Raw genomic sequence first — 24,110 nt, 5'->3', positions numbered from 1 at the left:
GGATAGGGTGGAGGTGTTAACCTTGGGTAGGGTGCTCTTTCCAGGAGCCGATGCAGACTCGATGGGCCGAATGGCCTCCTTCTGCACTGTAAATTCTATAAAAGATGGGTATTCCGCTCAAATCGTTGTTCTCTGTTTACTCTTTACCTGAGCAAATATTTTGAATCACACCTTCTCGCCCTCTTTCTGCCCTCCACATTTCCCTTTATTCAACTATCTAATCTGATCCTGAATATTGACAATCTTTCTGTCTGGGGCTGATTTCAACAACTTCATAACACTCTGTGTGAAGGCTTTTCTCCAGCCCCTGCTCAGAATCTCTTGTACTTAGTCCTGTATATGTAGTTCCTTGTCCTCGACTCTCCAGTTACAGGAACGACACAGTGGTTAGCACTGCTGCCTCACAGCGTCATGGACCCAGGTTTGATTCCGGCCTTGGGTGGCTGTGTGGAGTTTGCACTTTCCCCGTGTCTGGATGGCTATCCACGGGGTGCTCCGGTTTCCTCCCACAAGCCTCGAAAGACATGCTCGTTAGGTGAATTGGGCATTCTGAAATCTCTCTCTCTATGTACCCGAACAGGCGCCGGAGTGTGGTGACTACTGTGGTGACACAGTAACCTCATTTCAGTGTTAATGTAAACCTACTTGTGACACAAATAAAGATTATTATTATTATTATTATTATTATGCAAAGGTGCTCAGCAGAGCATGGGTTAACATGGGACTGGAGAGCAGTACCACCCTTGGTATGATGTATAGAGACACATGGTAATAGACTCGGAGAGAGAACACTACCTGCATGGCAGCGTTACCATGCAAGACAGCAACCTGGTATCTATAGATACTTAAAGACTACCAATAAAGGGTTCACATTTAAGCAGACAGGTCTCAAGATCTCATCATTTTTTTGGAAAATATTTTTATTGGAATTTTTGCATTCTCAAAACTTTGCAGAACAATATAGAAACAATAATAATAACCACACCAACACAGATATCACAGACTGCCACCATGTCTGTGACAGTGGTCCCAGTTCAATCATTTACTTACATTATTTACATTAGTGTGTATCATACAGTTTTTTTTAGCAATGTTCTTATTCTTATTGGGATTTTTGTTAGTGTTAAGAGTTATTCACAATCTGACATACTTATTTACAATTACTGCCAGGACTCTTTACTTTATTTATAAAAGATCTCATTATTCAGACATCTAAAGAACCTATTTGCAACATTTGCCCTTCTGCTACTGAAAACTGTTCCTAGTTACTTTATCAAAAGCCCTTCCTGTTTTTGAACGCCTCTATCAAATCTCCCCTTAATCTTCCCTCAGCTCTGGAAAATAACCCTAATTTCTCCAGTCTCTCCATGTAACTGAAGTCTCACAAACCCTGAAAAACTTTCCAGAATTGACTGTAATTCTCCAGCAAGGTCCTAACCATTGTTTTCTAAAGCTCTTTATGACTGCCTGAATATTACACCTCTTTATATAATGCTAAGATTCCACATTCTGTTTCCTACGGTTTTGACTTGCGTGTCAGCCACAAATTTCGAAATTGCACCCTCTCCATTCAAACCCAGATTATTAGTATTTCTCAAAAAGAGCCATGGTCCCAATCCAATCCCCTGGAGATTTGTGTTTCAAAGTTTCCTTGACTGGCCTGTGGTTGGCTAGTTTGTTCCTTGTCCCTTGGGTTTGTTTTGAACAGGGATGCAACACTTCAGTGCCACACTTGCATCTAAAGGGAATTGGAAGATGGCCTCCGCCATCCCACCCTTACTTCTGTCAGCAGTTTGGGATACATCCCACCTGGACTGGGTGATCTTTGAATCAGCCAAGCTTTTCAGAACCTCCTCTTTAACTATTTTTACCCTATGCTATCTGTAATTCCTCCTCCTCTACTGTGGCTTTGCGAGCATTTCTATTTGAATGAAGATCGCTATAAAGTACCTCATCTGTATGGCCTGTGTCTCCAAAAGAAGATCTCCTTCTTCTATCTCACCAGCTCCATCCTTTGACCACCATTTTGCATTTAATATGCTTGTAAAAAAAACTTTCAGGTCCCATTTTATGATGGCCAATAATCTATTTTCATACTCTCTCTTTTTGCCACCCCTTATTCCCTCAGTTTCTGTGTTCAATCTAATACACTCTGCCTCCGATAACTTGAGGCCATATTTCCTGAGTGGTTGATGGAGCAGGCTCCATGGAAGCACCTGGTACTGACACCCTCGGATACAAATTAGATGGATCTCGTCTGAAAATTAGCATTTTGGGGGGGAAAAAAAGCACAGGAGTCATTTATGATATAATATGGTTACCTTGGTGAATGTCTTCCCTCAACTCCCCTCTTCCTCTCTCGTATGTGGAGTCGCACCTGGTTTCCCTTCTCTCCACAGCAGTTGCCAAATCTGGTTAGGTGCGTTCCTGGAGGTTTCACCACTTGATCTCACCTCTCCATTGGTTATCCAACATGTCCATTCTCCCGCCAAGTGGGAAGCAAATATAATCTGTTACTTGATTAGCTGTTTCTTCAGTCAAACAGTCTCTACTTTCTCAATCCCTACAACTTTCTAACTGATGACAGCAAAGTTGTGTTCTGCGTTCTTGTCTTGCAATTAATCTGGCCACCCATTTTCTGGAACGTACAGCCGCTCAACTGGTTCAGGGATTCGCATGCATCCGCTCCCATGATGGCCTCGATTTTCATGTCCATAATATAAAATGGGAACATGTACGTTGTATCGAGCATGATAAGCTCAAGTTCACCTTCACCGTAAATCTCCACCTTTTCCGTACCGGCAGTCCCGGTCAATCATGGCTTTCGGCTGAGGAGGTTGGCTCTCATTCGGTTGTTGAGGTTGCATCGTACCACTGAGTCATTCATCCATATTAAGGTTTTCCATCTGGTTTCGATGGCCTCAGGTTTGTTTTGTTCTTTTTTGAAATTAGGGGCGGGGTTCTCCCAGCCCTGGGCCGGGCCGGAGAATCCCTGCGACCGGGCCACGTCGCCCCGACGCCGGCACGCGATTCCCTGCAGAGCGGATAATCGGCGGCATTGGCGCGTGCATGGTTGGCACGCCGCCTGTCGCGGCCCGCTCTATGCAGCCGGCCCGCTGACTCTCCGGTCCAGATAGGCCGAGTGGGCGTAAGAAAGGAACCGAGTCCCGCTGGCGCCATTCTAACCTGCCCTGAGCCAGCGGGACCGCAGCGTTGCAGGGTCGGGTGGTGGCCTGTGGGAGGGGGGGGTCCGAAACCCCAGGGGGGGGGCCTCCGATGAGGCCTGGCCCGGCCTCTCTAGCTGGAAGCCTCCTTTCCTGCACATCGGCCCCTGTAGCCCTGCGCTATGTTGCGGTCGGGGCCGGCGCGTAGAAGGAAGCCACTGCACATGCGTGGATCCTATGGCACACAGTTCGCTCCAGGATCGGCAGCTGGAGTGGCGCGAACTGCTCCAGCGCCGTGCTGGCCCCCTATAGGGGCCAGAAATAGTCTGCCACCAAAATGCTTCTAGCTGAGTGTGCTGATTTGCTGTGCAGCTCATTCACTCGCCTGGCAAGTCTTTATTGCTTGTTCAAATATCAAATCTTCTTCCCACAGCAACCTCTCACGTAGCTTATCATTTGATATACCAAACACAATTTGGTCGTTGCTCACAGAAGATTTCAGACTACTGAAATTGAAGGACTGGGCCTTCAGCCTCAAGTCAGTGACAAAACTGTCGAACGATTTGCCAGGTTCCTGGGTACGTGTACGGAATATGTATCTTTCAAATGTCTCATTCTTTTTGGGGAGGAAAGTACCCAATGACTTCATCATATCTCTTGCACTCCTGTATTTTATATTTCAATTGCATGTGAACCCGCCACCATGAACAGCAATGCAATTTGTCTTTAGTCAGGCTGTGCCTGCAGGTCAAGAGCCGATACATAAAGCTTAAACTGTTGTTTGAAGACACACCAGTTTTTGTCTACCTGAGACTTGAAGCTGGTGGGGTGCATTTAAACCTTCCATCTCGAACTTCAGTGTCTGTTACTGCGTTGAGTCGCCAATGGGCGCAGTTCACGAGGTCGGTTCTTCAGCCAACTTAACTTCGCCTTTTCCAACGGTACCATCAAATCTTCAGCACTTTTGGTACCATGTTGGGTTCTGTGTTCTTGTCTTGCAATGAAGCTGCAGAACTGCTGGTGTCTTAGCCAGAACAATGATTTAGTAATGTACACGTGGTAAGGTAACGATCGGAATCTTATACAGACCTTTATCACAGAGTTATATTAAACTCTCCTGGAACCACCCTTGCGTGCAACTGTCCTCATGTGCGCTGGTGGTCGGATTTCGCCTGACTGATCTTTGACACCACCTGCTGGTGGGAGGTCACATTGCTGAGTGCATGTAATATTATCTACAGGCATATCCCCAAAGGAACATAGAAAGGAAATTATATTTTTTATTTTAAAATGCTGCCTGTTGGGATATAATTAAGGATGCATATCTTAAACTGCTGTCACTCACACTCACCTTGACAGGACGTGATGTATTAGTCCCATGACTTGTCAGTCTGAGACCAGCAACAATTAGAGTCAGATGCATGTATTCAGCCTCTTAGTCAATACTATTTGTCTATAGTCTTTTCTTCAAATAATAGAACTGGGTTATTGTTTCATGTGGTGCATTTACGTTGTAAAGAATGTAACACTGCCATCGTTTCTCTCTGGGCTTGTCTATTCCTGGAGACTCTCGGGAATCCTGGTGGGTTGGCGGACCTGCTCTGCAGCCTTTGCATATTCTCTCTTGTTTTTGTCTTGGAGGGGGATGTGGCAATCTGGGACTGTGCATAGGTAGGCCTTCCAAGAGTGGCCTGACTAACGACACTCAGCATAACTTATATCGATCCTTCAAGACTGCAGTTCAATAAGGAGCACATCAGCCAAGTCTTGGGAAATCTTAAAGGTACAAGGTTAACCCATTTTTAAGCCACATTCTAGACCAAGAAAGCCCAATGTCACTGAAGATCACAACTCCATTGAAAGATAGGGGGGAAAGAAAATCCTCAATTACTTGGGATCACTCTGCATTTCCAGATGCAGTCTAACATGCATGAGGAGCACATGTGGTTTTTGAATGTGAGTAAGACAGTGGATTAAATCCTTCCCACTTGACCAGTGTCAACAGTGATCAAAAAGGTCTTGGCCGGGGTAGCATGGTGGTTAGCACTGCTGCCTCACGGCGCCAAGGTCCCAGGTTCGATCCCGGCTCTGGGTCACTGTCCGTGTGGAGTTTGCACATTCTCCCTGTGTTTGAGTGGGTTTCACCCCCACAACCCAAAGATGTGCAGGGTAGGTGGATTGGCCACGCTAAATTGGAAAAAATGAATTGGGTACTCAAAATTTTTTTTTTTTTTTTAAAGTCTTGGCCTACATTTCCAGCACTTGGATCTAAAGAAAATAATACTCCAATTACAGAGAAGAGCTCGTTTCCACAGAAACAACAGGCCATAAAATTATTACCCAAGTTTCAGAGTATCATATGCAACACTCATAGAATAGAATCATAGAAAAGTTACAACACAGAAGGGGGCCATTCGGCCCATTTTGTCCATGCCAGCCGAAGGACACATCCCCCTTTTAAGTTTGTGATGGTAACACGTTGGTTAGCACTGTTGCTTCTCAGCACCAGGATCCCAGGTTCGATTAGTGGCTTCGGTCATTGCGGAATTTGCATCTTCTCCCCGTGTCTGCATAAGTTTCCTCCGGGTGGTTCGGTTTCCTCCCACAAGTCCTGAAAGACGTGCTGTCAGGTAATTTGGACATTCTGAATTCTCCCTCTGTGTACCTGAACAGGCGCCGGAATGTGGAGCCCAGCGGATTTTCACAGTAACTTCATTGCAGTGTTAATGTAAGCCTACTTGTGATAATAATAAAGATTGTTATATTATAATGTATAGTACCAATCATGCTAGCCACTTGCTTTGGTGATACAATGTTCAAATCTGCCTTGTTTGTGTGTTGTTCTGTTTTACCATGAGCTCCTCTGACTGGCTTTTCTTCTGATTTATGTTTTACAGAAAACCGAGTCATTCAACGACGTGAGTGTGACTAAATTTCTGTTTTGTTCAAGTATATTTCTGTCCAGTCCATCAACACTGGTAATATTTTTGCGCACCTGTAAGCGGGGTGTTTCTTAGAGCCACAGTTACCTCACAACTTGTGGGGCAGAGTGTCCGACCTGGATGGGATTGGTTTTGACAGTCACAGTTCCTGCTTCCATCCAGCAGTTAAGGCAGAGTCCTTCCAGAGGCGCTGTTGTCCATCCCTTCAGGTACCAGGGGTTTGGGGAAGTCCCAATGTACCGGAACCTCTGGCGCCATACCCCTCGGTTTGTGCTGTCAGCATCTCCACCAGACTGACTCTTTTCCCTCCCCCTCCATACCCCAACCTCCCCCCACCCCGCCTCATCAACTAAGGGAATTGAATCTCCACAACCGTCGGGGCCAGGCAAGCTGGCCCTTTTAAGAATTTGAAGTCCGCTGTTGAGATTTTGCAATATAGCTCATTTCTCGCAAGCAGCTGGCTGTTGAACATGTGTCAATCGCAATGGGGGTTAGACAAATATGAACAGAAAGAAGTAGTCAAGGAAAATGGGATTAGCATGGGTTGCTCAGATGTGGAGCGAGCAGCGGAGCAATCAAATTGAGCCATGAAGCAGAACAGTGCAGATACGTGCTGTTGATGGAACCCGAAGGGGAGGGGAAGAAAGTAATGAGCAGAGGGAGAAAAGTGATTGAGAGAGGGAAGTCAAGAAGAAACTACTCCGTGTTACCACATGGGATCGAGTTTTGGCACTGCTGCTGAATTTAATTCCTCATCATATTGGATGCTCCTCGCCCATGCTGAGGTGTTTAGCGATGTTATTTACTTTGGAAATTTTGGTTCAAACCAAGAAAGTAGAAGATTTTTACATTTTCTTAAATAAAGGTTCTTTGGGTGGGGGCAGCGGCGGAGGGGGTGCACAGAGCATTGTGGTGTAACCATGGCAGCGAGATCCAATCCTGTGGTTCTTCCATTCCATTTGACTTCATACATGAAGTCAAAGGTGAGTCAGTTTAAACTAATCAGCCCAACGGGACTCTGGCAGGATTGGATTAGCTGTCCATTTTAAACTCTCTTTCCCCCCCCCCCCCCCCCCCCCCTCGCCCCACAGCCCCCGATCCTTCCATTATCAAAAATAAACCGGGTGGTTAATCCAATCCCATCTCGTGCCAGATAGCTTGTGTTAAATTTATACTACCATCCCTCCAATCTCACCGAAGCAAAAAGGGTTTAAGGCCTCTGTGGTGAACGCATTGCTACTACAATTCACCACTGTGTTGTATTGTATCATGTTGGTGCCCTTGTGGGCTCCGCCTGTGGTTCTGCCCCCTCGGGGAAGATATATAGATCTGCAGTCTGTAGGTGGAACTCAGTACAGAGCAGTCACAGGCAGGCACAGATCCAGCTTATTAAAACCACTGTTCACTTCTACTAATCGTCTCATGTGAATTGATGGTCGCATCAATTTAATAAGCTAAGATATCGCAATGGAAGCCGCCCTCAAACCTGATCGACTGGAACTCGACACACAGGCAGCTGAAGCCAAGGGAATTTATTCACACTGGCTCTGCTGCTTTGAGGCCTACCTCGCCGCCTCCTCCTCGCCCGCCATCACCGAGGCACACAAGTTGAGTCTCCTCCACGCTCGGTGAGCCACAGAACCTCTGTACTAATCAAAGACGCGACCACGTACGCAGTCGCGATCCTGAAAAGACATTATGTGAGGCCGGTGAACGAAGTGTTCACGCGGCATCTCCTCACCACAAGTCGTCAATGCCCCGGGGATTCGCTGGAGAAATGGAATATCTACGCGACCTGAGGGTACTCGCTTGAAACTGTAACTACAAGGACGTCACGGCCTTGCAGCACATGGAAAGCGCCATCCGGGACACCTATGTGGTTGGAGTCTGGTCCAACTATGTCAGACAGCGCCTGCTCGAAAAGGGCGCCCTCGACCTCGAAGAGGCGGTCAAACTATCCACCTCATTAGAGGTAGCCTTCCAGAGCCTGAATGCTTTCCCCTCCGACCACGCAATTTCCTCATGGGCGCCGGAGGCGCGACCATCACCCGACCTGAGAGTGTCCCAGGCCTGTGCTGCGTGGCTGCCCGCCCAACCTGGGCGGCCGTCTTGCTATTTCTGCAGTCAGAACCAGCTCCCCAGGCAGCGTTGCCCAGCTCAGAACGCGACCTGCAGCGACTGCGGCAAGAAATGACATTTTGCCAAAGTCTGCTTGGCCCAACCCAAAGTTCCAAAATCACAGGCCCGACTCACAGGCCCGCAGACCCCGCAGCGTGGCTGCGTCCCTGCTGGTACCACCCATTCTGACACGTCACCCGCCTCGTGCTATCCGTGGGGGCCGCCATCTTTAACTCTACCCGACACATGCGACTCATGGGGGCCGCCATCTTGGCCGCCATCTTCAAAGCCGCCCGACATGTGCAACCGACGGGGGCTGCCATCTTGGCTGCCATCTTCAACGCCGCCCAACACGTGCGACTGACAGGGACCGCCACCTTGGCCGCCATTTTGGGACCACCCCGCTACAACCGACCACGCCGGCTACCCGCGGCTCGGCGCTGTCACTCTTGACCAGTCACGGCCTAAGCACCTCAAGAACTCCATGATGACCGTCCGGGTCAATGGGCACAAAACGCCCTGTCTGTTTGACTCTGGGAACATGGAGAGCTTCATCCATCCGGACACAGAAAGGCGCTGTTCCCTCCAGATTTCCCGCACATCCCAAACGATCTCCCTTGCTTCCGGATCACATTCAGTGCAGATCTGGGGGTATTGTGTCGTGAACCTCGCGATACAGGACGCCGAGTACGCCAATTTTAAACTCTATGTCCTCCCCCATCTCTGCGCTCCTCTTGTTAGGACTGGATTTCCGGTGCAACCTCATAAGCCTGACTCTGAAGTTCGGCGGACCCCTACCCCCCTCACCGTATTTAGCCTCGCGACCCTTAAGGTCGCCCCTCGCTTGCTCTTCGCAAAACTCACCTCCGACTGTAAACTCGCCCCCATCAGGAGCAGGCGGTACAGTGCCCAGGACAGGATTTTTATCAAGTCGGAGGCCCAGCGGCTCTTGAGGGAGGGGATCATCGAGGCCAGTAATGGTCCTTGGAGAGCCCAAGTGGTGGTCAGCAGGACTGGGGAAAAGAACCGGATGGTTGTAGACTACAGCCAGACCATAAATCGGTACACGCAACTCGATGCGTACCCCCTTCCCCGCATAGCGGATATGGTTAATCAGACTGCACACTACTGGGTTTTCTCCACGGTAGATCTGAAGATCGCATATCACCAGCCTCTGATTCGCCCGGAAGAACTCCACTACACTGCCTTTGAGACAGACGGCCACCTCTTCCACTTCCTCAGTGTCCCCTTCGGCGTCACTAATGGGGTCTCGGTCTTCCAAAGAACGATGGACTGAATGGCTGACCAGTACGGGCTGCGGGCCATGTTCCCGTACTTGGATGATGTCACCATCTGCGGCCATGATCAGCAGGACAGCAACGCTAACCTCCAGAAGTTCATCCAAACCGCCCAATCCCTTAATCTCACCTACAACAAGGAGAAATGCGTTTTCTGCACAACCCGACTAGCCATTCTCGGATATGTTGTGGAAAACGGAGTCCTAGGCCCCGTCCCCTACCGCATGTGCCCCCTCCTGCAACTCCCCCTTCCCCACTGCCCCAAGGCCCTATAAAGATGCCTGGGGTTCTTCTCATATTGTGCCCAGTGGGTCCCGAACTATGCGGACAAAGCCTGTCCACTTAGCAAAGCCACCATCTTTCCCCTGATGACTGAGGCCCGCCTGGCCTTCAGCCGCATCAAGGCAGACATTACCAAGGCCGCGAGGCACACAGTGGACATGTCCATCCCCTTCCAGGTGGAGAGTGATGCATCAGACGTCGCCCTGGCTGCTACCCTTAACCAGGCAGGCAGGCTCATGGCCGCCTTTTCCCGTACCCTCGACGCCTCTGAGATTTGACACTCCTCTGTCGAAAAGGAAGCTCAAGCCATTGTGGAATTGTTGTGGCATTGGAGGCACTACCTGGCCGGTAGGAGGTTCACTCTCGTCACCGAGCAACGGTCGGTAGCCTTTATGTTCAACAACACACAGCGGGGCAAGATCAAGAATGATAAAATCTTGAGGTGGGGAATCAAACTCTCCACCTATAATTACGATATCATGTATCGTCTTGGGAAGCTCAATAAGCCCCCAGATGCCCTGTCCTTTGGCACGTGCCAGCGCGCAAGATGACCGACTTCGGGCCATCCACAATGACCTCTGTCACCCGGCTTCACCACATCATCAAGGCCCGCAACCTGCCCTACTCCACCGAGGACGTCAGGGCCATGACCAGGGACTGTCAAGTCTGCGCGGAGTGCAAGCCGCACTTCTATCGGCCAGACAAGGCCCACCTAGTGAAGGCATCCCGCCCCTTTGAGCGCCTCAGCATTGATTTCAAAGGGCCCCTCCCCTCCACTGACCGCAACATGTACTTTCTCAATGCCGTTGACGAGTACTCCCATTTCCCCTTTGCTGTCCCATGTCCCAACATGACCGGGGCCACTGTCATTAAGGCCCTGCACAGCACCTTCACCCTGTTCAGTTTCCCCACTTACGTCCACAGTGACAGGGGCTCTTCGTTTATGAGCGACGAGCTGCGTCAGTACCTGTTCAGTAAGGGCATTGCCTCGAGCAGGACTACCAGCTACAACCCCCGGGGAAACGGACAGGTGGAGAGGGAGAACGCAAGAGTATGGAAGGCCGTCCTTCTGGTCCTACGGTCCAGAAGTCTTCCAGTTTCCCGCTGGCAGGAGGTCCTCCCCGATGCGCTCCACTCCATTAGGTCGCTCCTCTGCACAGCCACGAACGAGACCTCTCACGACTGTCTATTTGTTTTCCCCTGGAGGTCCATCTCCGGGGTCTCGCTTCTATCCTGGCTGACAACACTGTCCTCCTCCGGAAGCACGTGAGGAGCCATAAGTCCGACGCCCTGGTCGAGAGGGTCCAGCTCCTACATGCCAACCCTCAGTATTCCTCTCCCTTGCCACGAGCATTGCCCAAGGCTCCTCCTAGTACTGGGCTGCCTGCGAGGCACTACCTGGCAGCAGAAGAGGCAAGACAGTGAGAGTATGTTTCTTTGTTAGGGCTGTGTTGATTGGGAGCTTCTGAAGATCTCAAGCAGAGGCCTGAAAGACTTCAGCATTGTCGGAGAGGAGGTGGAAGAGAGTAGTTGGAATGTGCTACCTCCACTCTCCGCTGTTGACTCTCCCAAGGCCTTGGGTACGAACAGCAGTTGCACCCAACTTTACTCTTGCCAACTCTGCTTTCCTGGAGGTTTCATCACATGACATCCCTCCACAAACACCCCCACCCTCACACTCCAGCCATTGGTCAATCTGCCAGACGCACTGCTTTCTGCAACCAATTGGAAATGGCAACAGACATTTTCTTACCTGATTCCCCTTTCCCATTGCCATTGAACAATTTGTAAATGAAAATGCTTCGAGAAAAAGGAAAGAAAATCACATTTGTTTATTTTTTTGTTCAATGTCCCTTCGCGTTTCCTGGAGATTGATCAATTCCTCAAAACTCCCGAATCCTGCAGGAGTGACAACACTCGCTGTCAATATGGAGAATGAAGGGAGCGAACAGGGAGTTCTCGCCATGCGAATATCACTATTTTGAAGGCCTCTACTTCTTTAAAATTCCGCAATGAGAGGTGGGCCAGACATTACAAGGCAAGAATTTGTTGCTTTAATAAGGACACAGGGGGCTGGATTCTCCGTCCCGCCGCGCCACATTTGTGCTTCACCCCGCCGGTGGGATGCTCCATTACACCAGCCAGTCAATGGGGTTTCCCATTGTGGGGCAGCCCCATGCCGTCGGGAAACCCCCGGGCTGTCGGCAAAATGGTGCATTCCGCCGGCGGAGAATCCAGCCCAGGAAGTCCTGACCCAGTAAGGTAAAGAAGTTTTATTTACAAGACTATATGTACACTGCCGGGATATCCCGACCGGATTCCTGTTCTGGCCGTCCTTTTATACATAGGTTAATTGAGATCCCCCTCCCCCAGCAGGGGAGCTCACACTCCGCAAGCACCACAGAGAAGATAATCGTTCCACCACCCCATAGGACCTGTGCAGGATATTACAGTTGCCCTTGAACTGAATGGAATGTTATGCCATTTGAGTGTAAGAGTCAACCACATTGCTGTGGATCTGGAGTCATATATAGGCCAGGCCGGAAAACGATGGTAGATTTCCTTCCCTAAAGGATATTAGTGAACCAGATGGGTTTTTCCGATAATCGATTATAGTTGTCATGGTCACCATTACTGAGTCTAGCTTTTATATTCCAGATTTCAGTTGCTGCGGTGGGATTTGAACCTATGTCCCCAGAGAGTTAACCTGGGCATCTGGATTTCTAGTCCAAAGGCATTGTGCCACCATCTAACCCTGCCCTTACCTACCACCCACTTAACCCAACATGAGTGAAATCCCATGGCCACGCAGAATGGAGGCCTGGTCCCTGTTTGCTAAATTTGGCATATGGAGATGTGAATGCTGTTGCTATGAAGCCCTTTAGTGTAATGTAACTGAGGTGCTCCTATTGAAAGTCTCCTTAGCTGACAGTGCTCCTATTTAGAGAAAGGTGGGGGCGACTAAAAATCTTTTGCTTGAGATTTTAGTTTTGTCTTGTGATATAATGGTGATCATTCTAGCCTTGTTTGAATATTGATTTAGTGATTAACCATTTCCTTCATTAACTATTGCATTCTTTGTGCCTTTTCAGTGCTATAAAATGAAGTGTCTGGAATATCCTGGTGGAATTGGCTTAAAGGGGTTCAAAGGACGAAAGGTAAGCAGAATCAAACATTGTTTTTCATTTGAGAGCAACACAGGAATTTGAAGATTCCAGACTACAGGCCAAGTGATGGAAAATGGGACTAGCATCGATAGCTGTTTTCTGGCTGGTGCAGATACGATGGGCTGAAAGGCCTCTTTCTGTGCTGTAATATGACTCCAAGACTACAAGATTTAAACTTGTATCTTCGACTCACTGCATATTTTTACGCGAATCCTTTGGTCATCAAGGAGGGTGTCTTAGATTGCTCCCCGGCATTGGTGATATCTGCGTAGATTCTTGACCAACTGACCTTGGTAGGGTTTGCCAAGGTGCTCCTACTCCGGAAGGACAGTCGCCAGGTGGATCACTGGTTATACACTCCCTCTCTGTCTGACTCCCAGTCGAGTGAACCCTGCAGGAGTATAGTCAGCAGAGTACCTGCCCCTGGTGGTTTGTGCCTGCATGTCAAAAAGATTATGTCGGTGGCAATGAGAAGCTGCAAATGTTGGAAGTCACCATAGGTTGTACCTTTTGAGTGGGAAGGCTTCATGGGAACTCCTGAGAATGTGGCTGCTTAAGCATTTTTAAAAGAACCAGTTAACTCCCTTGTGCTGGATTCCTTCTGCCCACATTCAATAGTGCGGGTACCCCAGTCTCAGCTGCTGAGCTTCTGGGGCCTAGAGGAGCTCCATTCCTTTCCTGCTGAATGACATATCTCGGCCAACCAGCAGGAGGACCCTGCAGTTTGCTTTTGAGTGTTGCTTTGGGGTGAGGTTGTATTTGGCTATGATGCTGCTATAGATTATCACCCTCTGTCCAAAACTCTTACATATTAAATGGCCAGCTGGAACAATGTCTGAGAGGGAGTCGGTGTTTAAGAAGGGGGAGAGAACAAAAGAGATCATTTATGGGAGCCTTAATTATCACAAGCAACCCTCAAAAAATGTAGTTGCCATCTTAGTTTGGTAGGTGGTGCACCCACCCTCTTAAAATATCAAGTTGTGGATTCAAGCTGGACTACAATACTCATTGAGCAGACTTACAGAAGGAGTTCTGCACTGTCCGAGGAACCGTTCCTCCGCTGGGGCATTAAACCGGGGGCTCGTCTACCCTCTTGGATGCAAATAATAGAGTTGAAGGCACTCGAAGGAGGAGAGGCAAGTTCTCACTGGTCTTCTGGCCAACGCTCATCCCTTAACCAGCAACAGATTAACTAACCATTGAAGATTGTGAGCACAACTAATACAAAATGGCCACCTTCTTTGCCGATCTGACAACAATCACTCGACTCCCTGGTAATTTCCTGTAAATCAAGCACTCTGCACATGTCTAAGAAACAGAAAAAGTTGTCATTAAGAAGAAAGACTTGGATTTAGAAAGTGGATATGTGAAACAATATCATACAGTCTTTGTCTTTATAGGGAGAAAAGGGAAGAACTGGTGATGGTGGTGACCCAGGCCTAATTGGACGGCAAGTAAGTGTCATTTTATCACGAGATTAAATTTTTGTTTATTATGCTCTTTTTCATATCTGTGAATAAAATTCTTCCTTCTTCTCATGCAGGGCGATCCTGGTATTGAAGGCCCCATTGGATTCCCTGGTCCTAAGGTAAGAGATGTGCTTGCTCGCTGGCTGCTTTGCTTGGCCTCTCCCAGGATTCCAGTAATTCCCATCCCCCATTTACAAAATGGTGGCAGGCCTGAGGCGAGCCCAGACCCATCATCCCTCTGCCTCCCAAGCTGTTTGTTCTGCCTGTGAGGATTTTCTCAGCTGCGAACACCTCCGCCCTGTGGGCAGACACGGATCCTACTTACTGACGGCTCTTGGGGTTTGTGGGAGAGGAAGGGATGAGGGAGGGAGGGAGGGGTGGAGTATGGGCAGATGGGCAGAAGTGACAAATGAACAGACCTGAATGGGTGAAGATTAAAGGCATTGGACATCATATGAATTAAATATACGGCTAACGTTGAGGTTGACATCATACAGTAAGATGTTAGTAATGACCATGCATGCATACATGAAATTTTACAGAGGAGTTGGCCAGCCATTTTAGTAAATGGGTTTAAATAGAACATAGAACACTACAGCGCAGTACGGGCCCTTCGGCCCTCGATGTTGCGCTGACCTGTGAAACCATCTGAAGCCTATCTGACCTACACTATTCCATTTTCATCCATATGTCTATCCAGTGACCACTTAAATGCCCTTAAAGTTGGCGAGTCTACTACTGTTGCAGGCAGGGCGTTCCACACCCCTACTACTCTCTGAGTATAGAAACTGCCTCTGACATCTGTCCTATATCTATCACCCCTCAATTTAAAGCTATGTCCCCTCATGTTGGTCATCACCATCCGAGGAAAAAGACTCTCACTGTCCACCCTATCTAACCCTCTGACTATCTTATATGTCTCTATTAAGTCACCTCTCAGCCTTCTCCTCTCTAACGAAAACAACCTCAATTCCCTGAGCCTTTCCTCGTAAGACCTTCCCTCCATACCAGGCAACATCCTAGTAAATCTCCTCTGAACCCTTTCCAAAGCTTCCACATCCTTCCTATAATGTGGTGACCAGAACTGCACGCAGTACTCCAGGTGCGGCCGCACCAGAGTTATGTACAGCTGCAGCATGACCTTGTGGTTCCGAAACTCAATCCCCCTGCTTATAAAGGCTAGCACACCATATGCCTTCGTAACAGCCCTATTAACCTGGGTGGCAACTTTCAGGGATTTATGTACCTGGATGCCGAGATCTCTCTGTTCATCTACACTAGAATTCAAAGAAAGCCCATTGTCCCTAATGTTTCACTATATCATGCACAACCCCTTTATGTTTCCTTTACAATTCTTTGGATTCTGGTATCTCTCGATAATCAGTATTTATTGCCCATCCCTAGAAAGCAGAACCACTGAAAATCGGTAAGAAGTCTTACAACACCAGGTTAAAGTCCAACAGGTTTTTTACAAATACTAGCTTTCGGAGCACTGCTCCTTCCTCAGGTCAATCTCAGCATTCACCTGAGGAAGGAGCAGTGCTCTGAAAGCTAGTGTTTGTAAAAAATCTGTTGGACTTTAACCTGGTGTTGTAAGACTTCTTACTGTGCTCACCCCAGTCCAATACCGGCATCTCCACATCACTGAAAATCAGACACATGAATGTGGGATTGGACATAGGCAGGGGAGGGAGATCAGGTTCCTCTCCTTGAGAATATAAATGAACTGGGTTTTTATAGCAATGTGACTGCTTCGCGGCCACTTTTACAGATAACTATTTCAATTTTATTTCCTTTTTCCTTTAACCCTCACGTATTTCAAACTTTCATCAGCTTTGCCAGCCAAAGGTGCAGAGAAGGAATACCATGCCAACACTCTGCATTTAAGCACATTACATCTGACCTGCATTGAGCTGAAGGTTGGCGCTGTCATTGCCTGGATGGTCATCTGACAAAGTCGACTGCCTGCTTGTTGAAGAACGTGCCCAATTTTCATTCCACTCATTTTAATGGTGCACAAAGGGGCAGATTTCCCGACATGTGAATGATTCACGCTACCCTGGTTAGTGCCCAGGTTCTGAGTTATCTAACTAGAAAGTGTTCAATTCCCCAGCATGACATCTCGCAATTCAATGAACATGTTGTCCTTTGAATAATTGACGACTTCATTCGTGGCTTGGACGCTTACCGCTCCCTCGATTGAGATGTACCAGTAATCTCTGCTCTGATTGGTTGGGTTAATGTCATTTCCTTTTTGTTTTATTTCTCTGCCAGGGCTATCCAGGAATGTTGGGTGACAAGGTAAGATATCTTTTTAAACTTCTTATGGTCAAATGCAAGGGTTAATGCATTAGGAGCTGGATGATGTTGTTGATGTGTTTTTGAACGTTTGGTGACTGGATCCTGGGCTGGGGCATCGGGCCCCTGTTCCAAAATGGTTGGCAAGTCAGAAATGCCTGCCAGGCTTTGCCAGCATGTGGCCTGTATACCAAATGTGACACCGTACCTGATTTGGATTTCATGGCGAAGCTGGGGATGCCAACTGGGCATTCAGAGAGCAAGTTGGGCGTGTTCAGAGCACCCATCACCTGGAGTGGTTTCAAGTCCACCACAGGACCCCCTGCACACCCCCCACCCCCACCCTACAAGTCAACCATTCAACAGCTAAACAGTACAGAGAAGTGACTTAAATATCTTGCAGATTTTGAATGGGGGAGACAGTTGCAGGTTGGGGAAGGAAAGGGGGCACTGGTGGGTGGGTAGTAAGACGTGGTAATAGGAAGATGGGGCAAGGCCAGGACCGACAGCAGTCTGCAATTTTTTTGTGGAGCCAGCAGGAGGAGAGCTTCTTCTCCTACCAGCTCCACAAATTACAAAACTTTACAAAGGTTTTGAGCCTATTTTCACCTGCAACCCAGAACCATCTCCTGAAACCAATCCAGAACAGGGGCTATCCAGTTTCATGCCAACACCTGGTGTAGGATTCCCAGCTTGGAGTAAACGAATCGGCCTGTTTTACGTAAGCTGTCATGTGACTAACAGTTCGTTTCAGGTTTGGGTGAGGTAGGCTTCCCGACCATTCTGATCACAGTCTTACCTTTTCTGTTTCACTTCACGTATTTCAAGTCTCATAAATGGGCACATTGCCACGCAATGTTCCTCACCACACCCCCTCCCCACACTCCATCCTATGTTTCAAATGGCCAACAATTGGTTTGAAGCTCTGGGAGCGTGTGGCCTACATGCCAAAAACTTTTGGCTAGATCTCTGATGGCCAGGTTTCAGAGCACACTTGCAAGCTGAATGTTGGAAAAGAGAGCCGGCACTTGAGGCTTTGGCCTTGTTTGGATTTAATGGTGAGCTGTGCACCGGGAGGAGAGAGTGGGAGGGAGGGGGGGGGGGGGGGGGGGGGGGGGGGGGCGGTTGCAATCACCTCGCGGCAGCTTGATTGTTTTGGGCCCTAGGATACTGACAGCCTGGGTGCCAGTGACGGGTGCAGGTGAGACATGCAGCAGGATGAGAGGTTAGGAGAGCCCGACTGGGCAGCAGCCCGCAGTGGGAGGAACATGACTGCAGTTCTACAGATATCAAATGACTGAGGGTGAGGCTCGAGAGGCCAAATGGCCTCCTTAATCTGCATGTTTGTATGGATAGATTCTTGACTGAGAATGGAGTCAAAGGTTCCAGGGGGTACTGTAGGCAGGAAAGTGGTACTGAGTCCTAGATCAGATCAGATATGATTGTAGCAAATGGTGGAACAGGCTCGAGAGGCCGAATGGTCTACCCCTCCTGATTTGTATGTTTGTATGTAAATATAGGATCAAAACAGCAGTTTGCGCCCATTACGGTAGCGGCCCTTCCAGAACTGCTGCACTGGCTGCTCATGGTTAGTACAGGATCTGCCCATGTATACGGAAAGATTAAAATTGGAGACAACCCGCACCACAATTGGTGCATATCGATTGCCGATAATGGAGCAACAAGTCACCGACTCCAGTTTGAGGCTCTTAGCGGTCAATTTCCTGAGCACTGATTCCAGCCCCGTGGAACCTCAGTGCTGTTACTTTCTCTTCATGAAGTTGGAGGTGAGCATCACATAGTCAGAGAACACAGGAGGGTGTGCAGGAACAGGCCGGAGGAATGTGAACTCCAGGGGAAAGTTTTTTTTAAAAATCTCAAAGCTGAAGTTTGGCCAGTCAAACCGGTTTGTTCCGAACTTCCAAGAATGAATGAATTTGGCAAAAAGTTCAGCACTGGAAGTTTCTAATCTGCAGTCACCTTGTTCCAGCATGCAGGTATCGGGCTGGTTTAGCTCATAGAACATAGAACATAGAACAGTACAGCACAGAACAGGCCCTTCGGCCCTCGATGTTGTGCCGAGCAATGATCACCCTACTTAAACCCACGTAACCCGTATACCCGTAACCCAACAATCCCCCCATTAACCTTACACTACGGGCAATTTAGCATAGCCAATCCACCTAACCCGCACATCTTTGGACTGTGGGAGGAAACCGGAGCACCCGGAGGAAACCCACGCACACACGGGGAGGACGTGCAGACTCCACACAGACAGTGACCCAGCCGGAAATCGAACCTGGGACCCTGGAGCTGTGAAGCATTGATGCTAACCACCATGCTACCGTGAGGCCCCTGACGGGGGTCATCTGGACAGTTGGTTCGCGATGCAGAGCGAGGCCAGTAGCGTGGGTTCAATTCGCATACCGGCTGAGGTTATTCTTGAAAGCCTGCCTCTCAACCTTGCCCCTCGCCTGAGGTGTGTTGTTCCTCGGGTCAAATCACCACCAGTCAGCTCTCCCCCTCAAAGTGGAAAGCAGCCTGTGGTCATTTGGGACTATGGCAATGTTACTTGCTTGTTGGCCTAGGACTTCCATTGAGTGTGAAGGTGCCTCAATCTGCAGAATAGAGGGGTAATCTCAAGCCAAATCCTCCTGCCCGCATTATTGAAACTTTCTCAGGCTTAAATATTGTCATTAATGCGATATTTTTTGTTTGATCACAGGGTGAAATTGGAACTGAAGGAAAGAAGGTGAGATCTCTCTTTTCATGTTACACTTTCTCTCTCATGCTCTCATTAACTAATTTTAATATTTTTCATCTTTTAAAACATGGCGCTGTCTACATATCACTCACTCTGCCATTGTTTCTTTTGTATCCTGTAGGGTATTGCTGGGTTACCAGGCCGAGATGGGATCAACGGACAGAAGGTAGGCTCTTCGATCCCATGTGGTGTGGAGGGAATTAAACAGCCAATTGTTTGGAGTATGCAGTTCACAGTTACAATCCTGCTGGGGACTGGGTGAGAGTGGAGGTAATAATTCTTCCTCACCTCCAGAAGCTGGATTCAAATCCAGTAAGAACCCAGTAGGTTGTAAAACTTTTTTTTTATAGAGTGGATAGGGAAATTTTTTTTTTCCCTTGCTAGTGGAGGAGATTTAGGAAAAGGCGACATAACCTTAAAATCAGAGCTGCTCAGAAGAGAAGTTGGGGGAAACTTTGTCATACAAAGGGTGATAGAAGTCCGATGCACAATAGAACATAGAACATAGAACAGTACAGCACAGAACAGGCCCTTCGGCCCTCGATGTTGTGCCGAGCAATGATCACCCTACTTAAACCCACGTAACCCGTATACCCGTAACCCAACAATCCCCCCATTAACCTTACACTACGGGCAATTTAGCATGGCCAATCCACCTAACCCGCACATCTTTGGACTGTGGGAGGAAACCGGAGCACCCGGAGGAAACCCACGCACACACGGGGAGGACGTGCAGACTCCACACAGACAGTGACCCAGCCGGGAATCGAACCTGGGACCACTGGAGCTGTGAAGCATTGATGCTAACCACCATGCTACCGTGAGGCCCACAATGTGGTGGATGCTAGCTCGATCGTTCATGTTATAGTTGGGATTGATGGACTTTTGCAAGCGAGGAGTATTAAGAGAAATGGAGACACATAGGTGAATGGTGTTAGCTACAGATCAACCATCGGCTCGTTGAATGACAAAACGGGTTTGAGGACCTGACGGCATCCCTCCAGTTCCTTGGACTCATGACAGCTCTACAGCAGATGAATGAAATGAATGGGCAGGTTCACCTCTGTTTCATCGGGTCTCCAATTCGCCATTACATTGGCCATCTTACTCCGAGACCACTCAAGATGGTTGATGGGGTGTCAGAAATGGATAAGCGCCATGTTTGCTCGCCGCATTAGCTCATGAGATGGTCTATGTGGACGTCTGGAGTAAAGTGTTTAGGGGCTTTGACATGTACCTGACTGAGCTGCGCCTTAGCAGGAGACGGTCACCCAGGGTCACGGTCTCAGATTAGGGGGCCGGCCATTTAAATCTGAGATGAGGAGTAATTTCCCTAATCCAAAGGGTTATGAATCTTTGGAATTCTCTATTCAAGAAGGCTGGAGGTGCTCAGAAATTGAGTCTATCCAGGGCAGAGATGACTAGGTTTTAAGGTTTTAAGAGAATTGAAGGATAAAAGGATAGTGTGGGAAATGAAGTTATAGGAGATCAGTCACCATCATATTGAATGATGGAACAGGCTTGAAGGGCCAAATGGCCTTCTCCAGCTCTTATTTCTTATATTATCCTGTTCGCGTTGTAACTGTGGTGTACAGCATATGGCAACCACTTTAGAATTCAGATAGTTTCGGTTTTCGCATACCACATATAAATTTGCATTACAACAACCTAAGTCTAGGCTAGCTATAGTCTAAAGTAAATAAAATGGCTGGAACAGTCAGATGTATTACTGAATAATAAATACACGGTGCGTGAAATAAGTTTCTTTTTGATGTATTGACCACATAAAGGTAAACGGTGGAGACTGATGACGAGACTTCCTGGGTTAAAGGTAGATGGGGTTCAAATAAAGTGCAGATTTTTGGATGTGTTTTGTTTTCGGATTTACGGATAAAGGATACTCGAACTGCACTCAGTAGTTACCTCTTTTAAAATGCAGTGCAAAAATGTTTATTGTGTATAAATTTTGATCAAGTAGCACAGCAAACAATGCTGCTGGCAAGATTAGATCATTCGGAGGGATCGGAATAATGTTTTTGTGTTGATGATTTCAGGGAAAACTTGGACGTATTGGACCTCCAGGATGCAAAGGAGACCCTGGCGATGCGGTAACTTAAATCATTCATTGCTTTATGTTTTTTGGAGAGTTATATAGTTGGATAACTGTTTTTATTCTCATCACATTTAATAATGCAAAATGTTAAAATCGAGGTTCTGCAACTTATTCAAGCCTATTTGTAATTAGCTTTGGAGATTTAAAGAGCATCACGTAATAGAGATTTTAAATATAGGTTCTACAATTGCGCACTGCCTCTGCTGCTGTTCCATCGCGTGACCACCAAGCTCACCTTTCATTAACTTATTTCTTTCCAGGCCTCTGACCACATTCATTGTCCAAGTTCTACCCCTTCCTCGTGTTGGCCCAACTTTACTTTCATAAGCTTCCCCATATTCCTTTAATGGCCCATTCCTCAGAACTGTGATGTCTTTATTTCCATAATGCAGTAATTTCCCAGTGATCATACACCTTCAAGAAACACAAGACATTTTCCTTCTGATTCCAATGACGTGATATCTTGATTCACACACAGAATTTGATGGGAACAATGAAAATCTCCTATCTTTCCACTCTTTAAATTACATTGCCTTCCTATCTCGCCAGTGTGGCCAATCTGTTCCCTAACTCTCTGCTCTGCCCTCAATCCTCCACCATCTATTGATGTTCTTGGCTTAACTATCTTCTCTGATGTCAAGTGGGACTCCCATGTGTCTGCGATGACTACACCTGTCACAGATACTTGGTTTGCCCTTTCAAGGCGAATGCTTCTCTCCAACTCTTCAGTCTCTTGAAAGCCCAACTCTGTGCAACATCAGGACACATTGCTATTATCTGACATTCATCTCACATTCCAGGACATAATGAAAATGAAGCTCGCCAAATCCTCATTGGCCAGCGCTACTCTAACTTCTCTCCTCCCTCCCAAATTTAACTAAATCGTGTCCTTGCGGTGTTGTAATCAAGGTTCATCACAGTAAGTACCCACTGCAACTTACTTTCCCTTGTGCACTTAGCTGATTTTATAATCATTATCCCCTGATTTACTATGTCTCTTTTACTGTTTCCAGCATTGTTGGTTGAACTTTGTATTTATACAGTGTCTTTAAAGTGGTAAAACTGTAGATTACTAAAGCAAAAGGATTTGGATTGACATTCTCATCAACATGCGGCCTCTCGGAGATGTGATCTGAAAACATGATGGCAGGTTCCACATCTACACCAGATAAATATCGGGAAAGCCAAAGTCATTGTCCCCGGTCCCTGCCCCAGCCTCCATTCCCTCACCACTAATTCAATAGATTCAGACTGAAAGTTTACAACCATGTTGTCTTATTTGACACTGAGCTGATGTTTCAACCTCTTGCCTTATCCATCACCAAGACTTCCTCTTCTATACCTGCATCAGCCTTTCTACTTTGGTTATCTTCATACTTGCCTACTCCAAATCTCCTGCCACCCTTCAGTTTGAGCTCATCTGTATTCTGTTCGCCCCACGCACACTGATCTATAGTGATTCCCCTTCTTATCAACGATTCAATTGAAAAATACTCCTCTTTGTGTTCAAATGTTTCCATTAACTCTTACATTCTCATTTCTGTCACCTCTTCCATAGCCCTCTACAAATGTTGTATTCCTCCTACAAACCCCCGTCTCATGGGATTATTGCCCATCCCTAATTGCCCTTGATCTTATTGGCTTGCTGGGTCATTTCAGAGGGCAGTTAATAGTCAACCACATTGCTGTAGAATCAGACTGGGTAAGGGTGGCAGATTTCCTTTCCCAAAGGACATTAGTGAACGAAATTAGTTTTTACAACCATTGATCCATGGTTATTATCAGACTTTTAATTTCAGAATTTAATGGAATTCAAATTCCATTATGTGCCGTGGTGGGATTTGGACCCTGGTCCTCAGAGAATTGCCCTAGGTGCCTGAGGTACTAGTCCAGTGACAATACCACTATGCCACTGTCTTCCCCTTCTTGCCATCATTGGTGACCATTCCTTAAGCCATCCATTTCCTGACCTCTGTAATTTCCACTCTAAGCCCCTCTTTGCTCCTTCCTTCCCTTCCCTCACCTTTAAGACACTTCTTTGGAAATTTACTTCTTTTTGGCTAAATTGTAGCCGCCCAACCTAATGATACCTTTGGATTGGCACTTGCCCTTCTGGGAAATATTTTGTGACATTTTATCATGTTAGAGGCACTATAATCAATGCAAGTTGCTGACCCTCATACGAGTATGTATGTTGTGAACATGTATCTGAAAGGTGAATAAATGTGGGCAAACCAAATTATTTATCCCTCAGCCAACACCCACGAACAGAGATTATCTGGTCATATTTCGATGCTGCTTGTGGGAACTTGCTGTGTGTAGTTACCATTTGAGACCTGGTGGAAGCCTCCATGAGTCCTTTGGCCAACAGCTGAGGCCTCTTGGCTGTCATCAGTCGTTCAGCGGGTGTCCTTGTTTCCAAATGCCGCTAACTCCATCCATTAGAGTCCACCAACATTCAACTGGCTTCACACGCAGCAGTTCAGAGATTCCCA

The 24,110-nt window shown here is 47.5% G+C and overlaps 1 protein-coding gene across 1 annotated transcript in view; it reads left to right on the top strand.

Moving 5' to 3' along the window:
* Positions 1-24,110, top strand: part of col6a2 (collagen, type VI, alpha 2) — a 109,239-nt gene that overhangs the window by 16,517 nt on the left and 68,612 nt on the right. The window contains 8 exon segments of the mRNA XM_038787119.1: positions 6,062-6,082; positions 12,897-12,962; positions 14,372-14,425; positions 14,515-14,559; positions 16,715-16,741; positions 19,464-19,490; positions 19,624-19,668; positions 21,557-21,610. Of these exon segments, the coding sequence (XP_038643047.1) occupies positions 6,062-6,082; positions 12,897-12,962; positions 14,372-14,425; positions 14,515-14,559; positions 16,715-16,741; positions 19,464-19,490; positions 19,624-19,668; positions 21,557-21,610 (339 nt within the window).

The sequence above is a fragment of the Scyliorhinus canicula genome, chromosome 2 (assembly GCF_902713615.1).
Source record: "Scyliorhinus canicula chromosome 2, sScyCan1.1, whole genome shotgun sequence".
NCBI classification, from domain to species: domain Eukaryota; kingdom Metazoa; phylum Chordata; class Chondrichthyes; order Carcharhiniformes; family Scyliorhinidae; genus Scyliorhinus; species Scyliorhinus canicula.
Note: the sequence above shows the minus strand (reverse complement) of the source record. Positions and strands in the feature narration are given on the sequence as shown.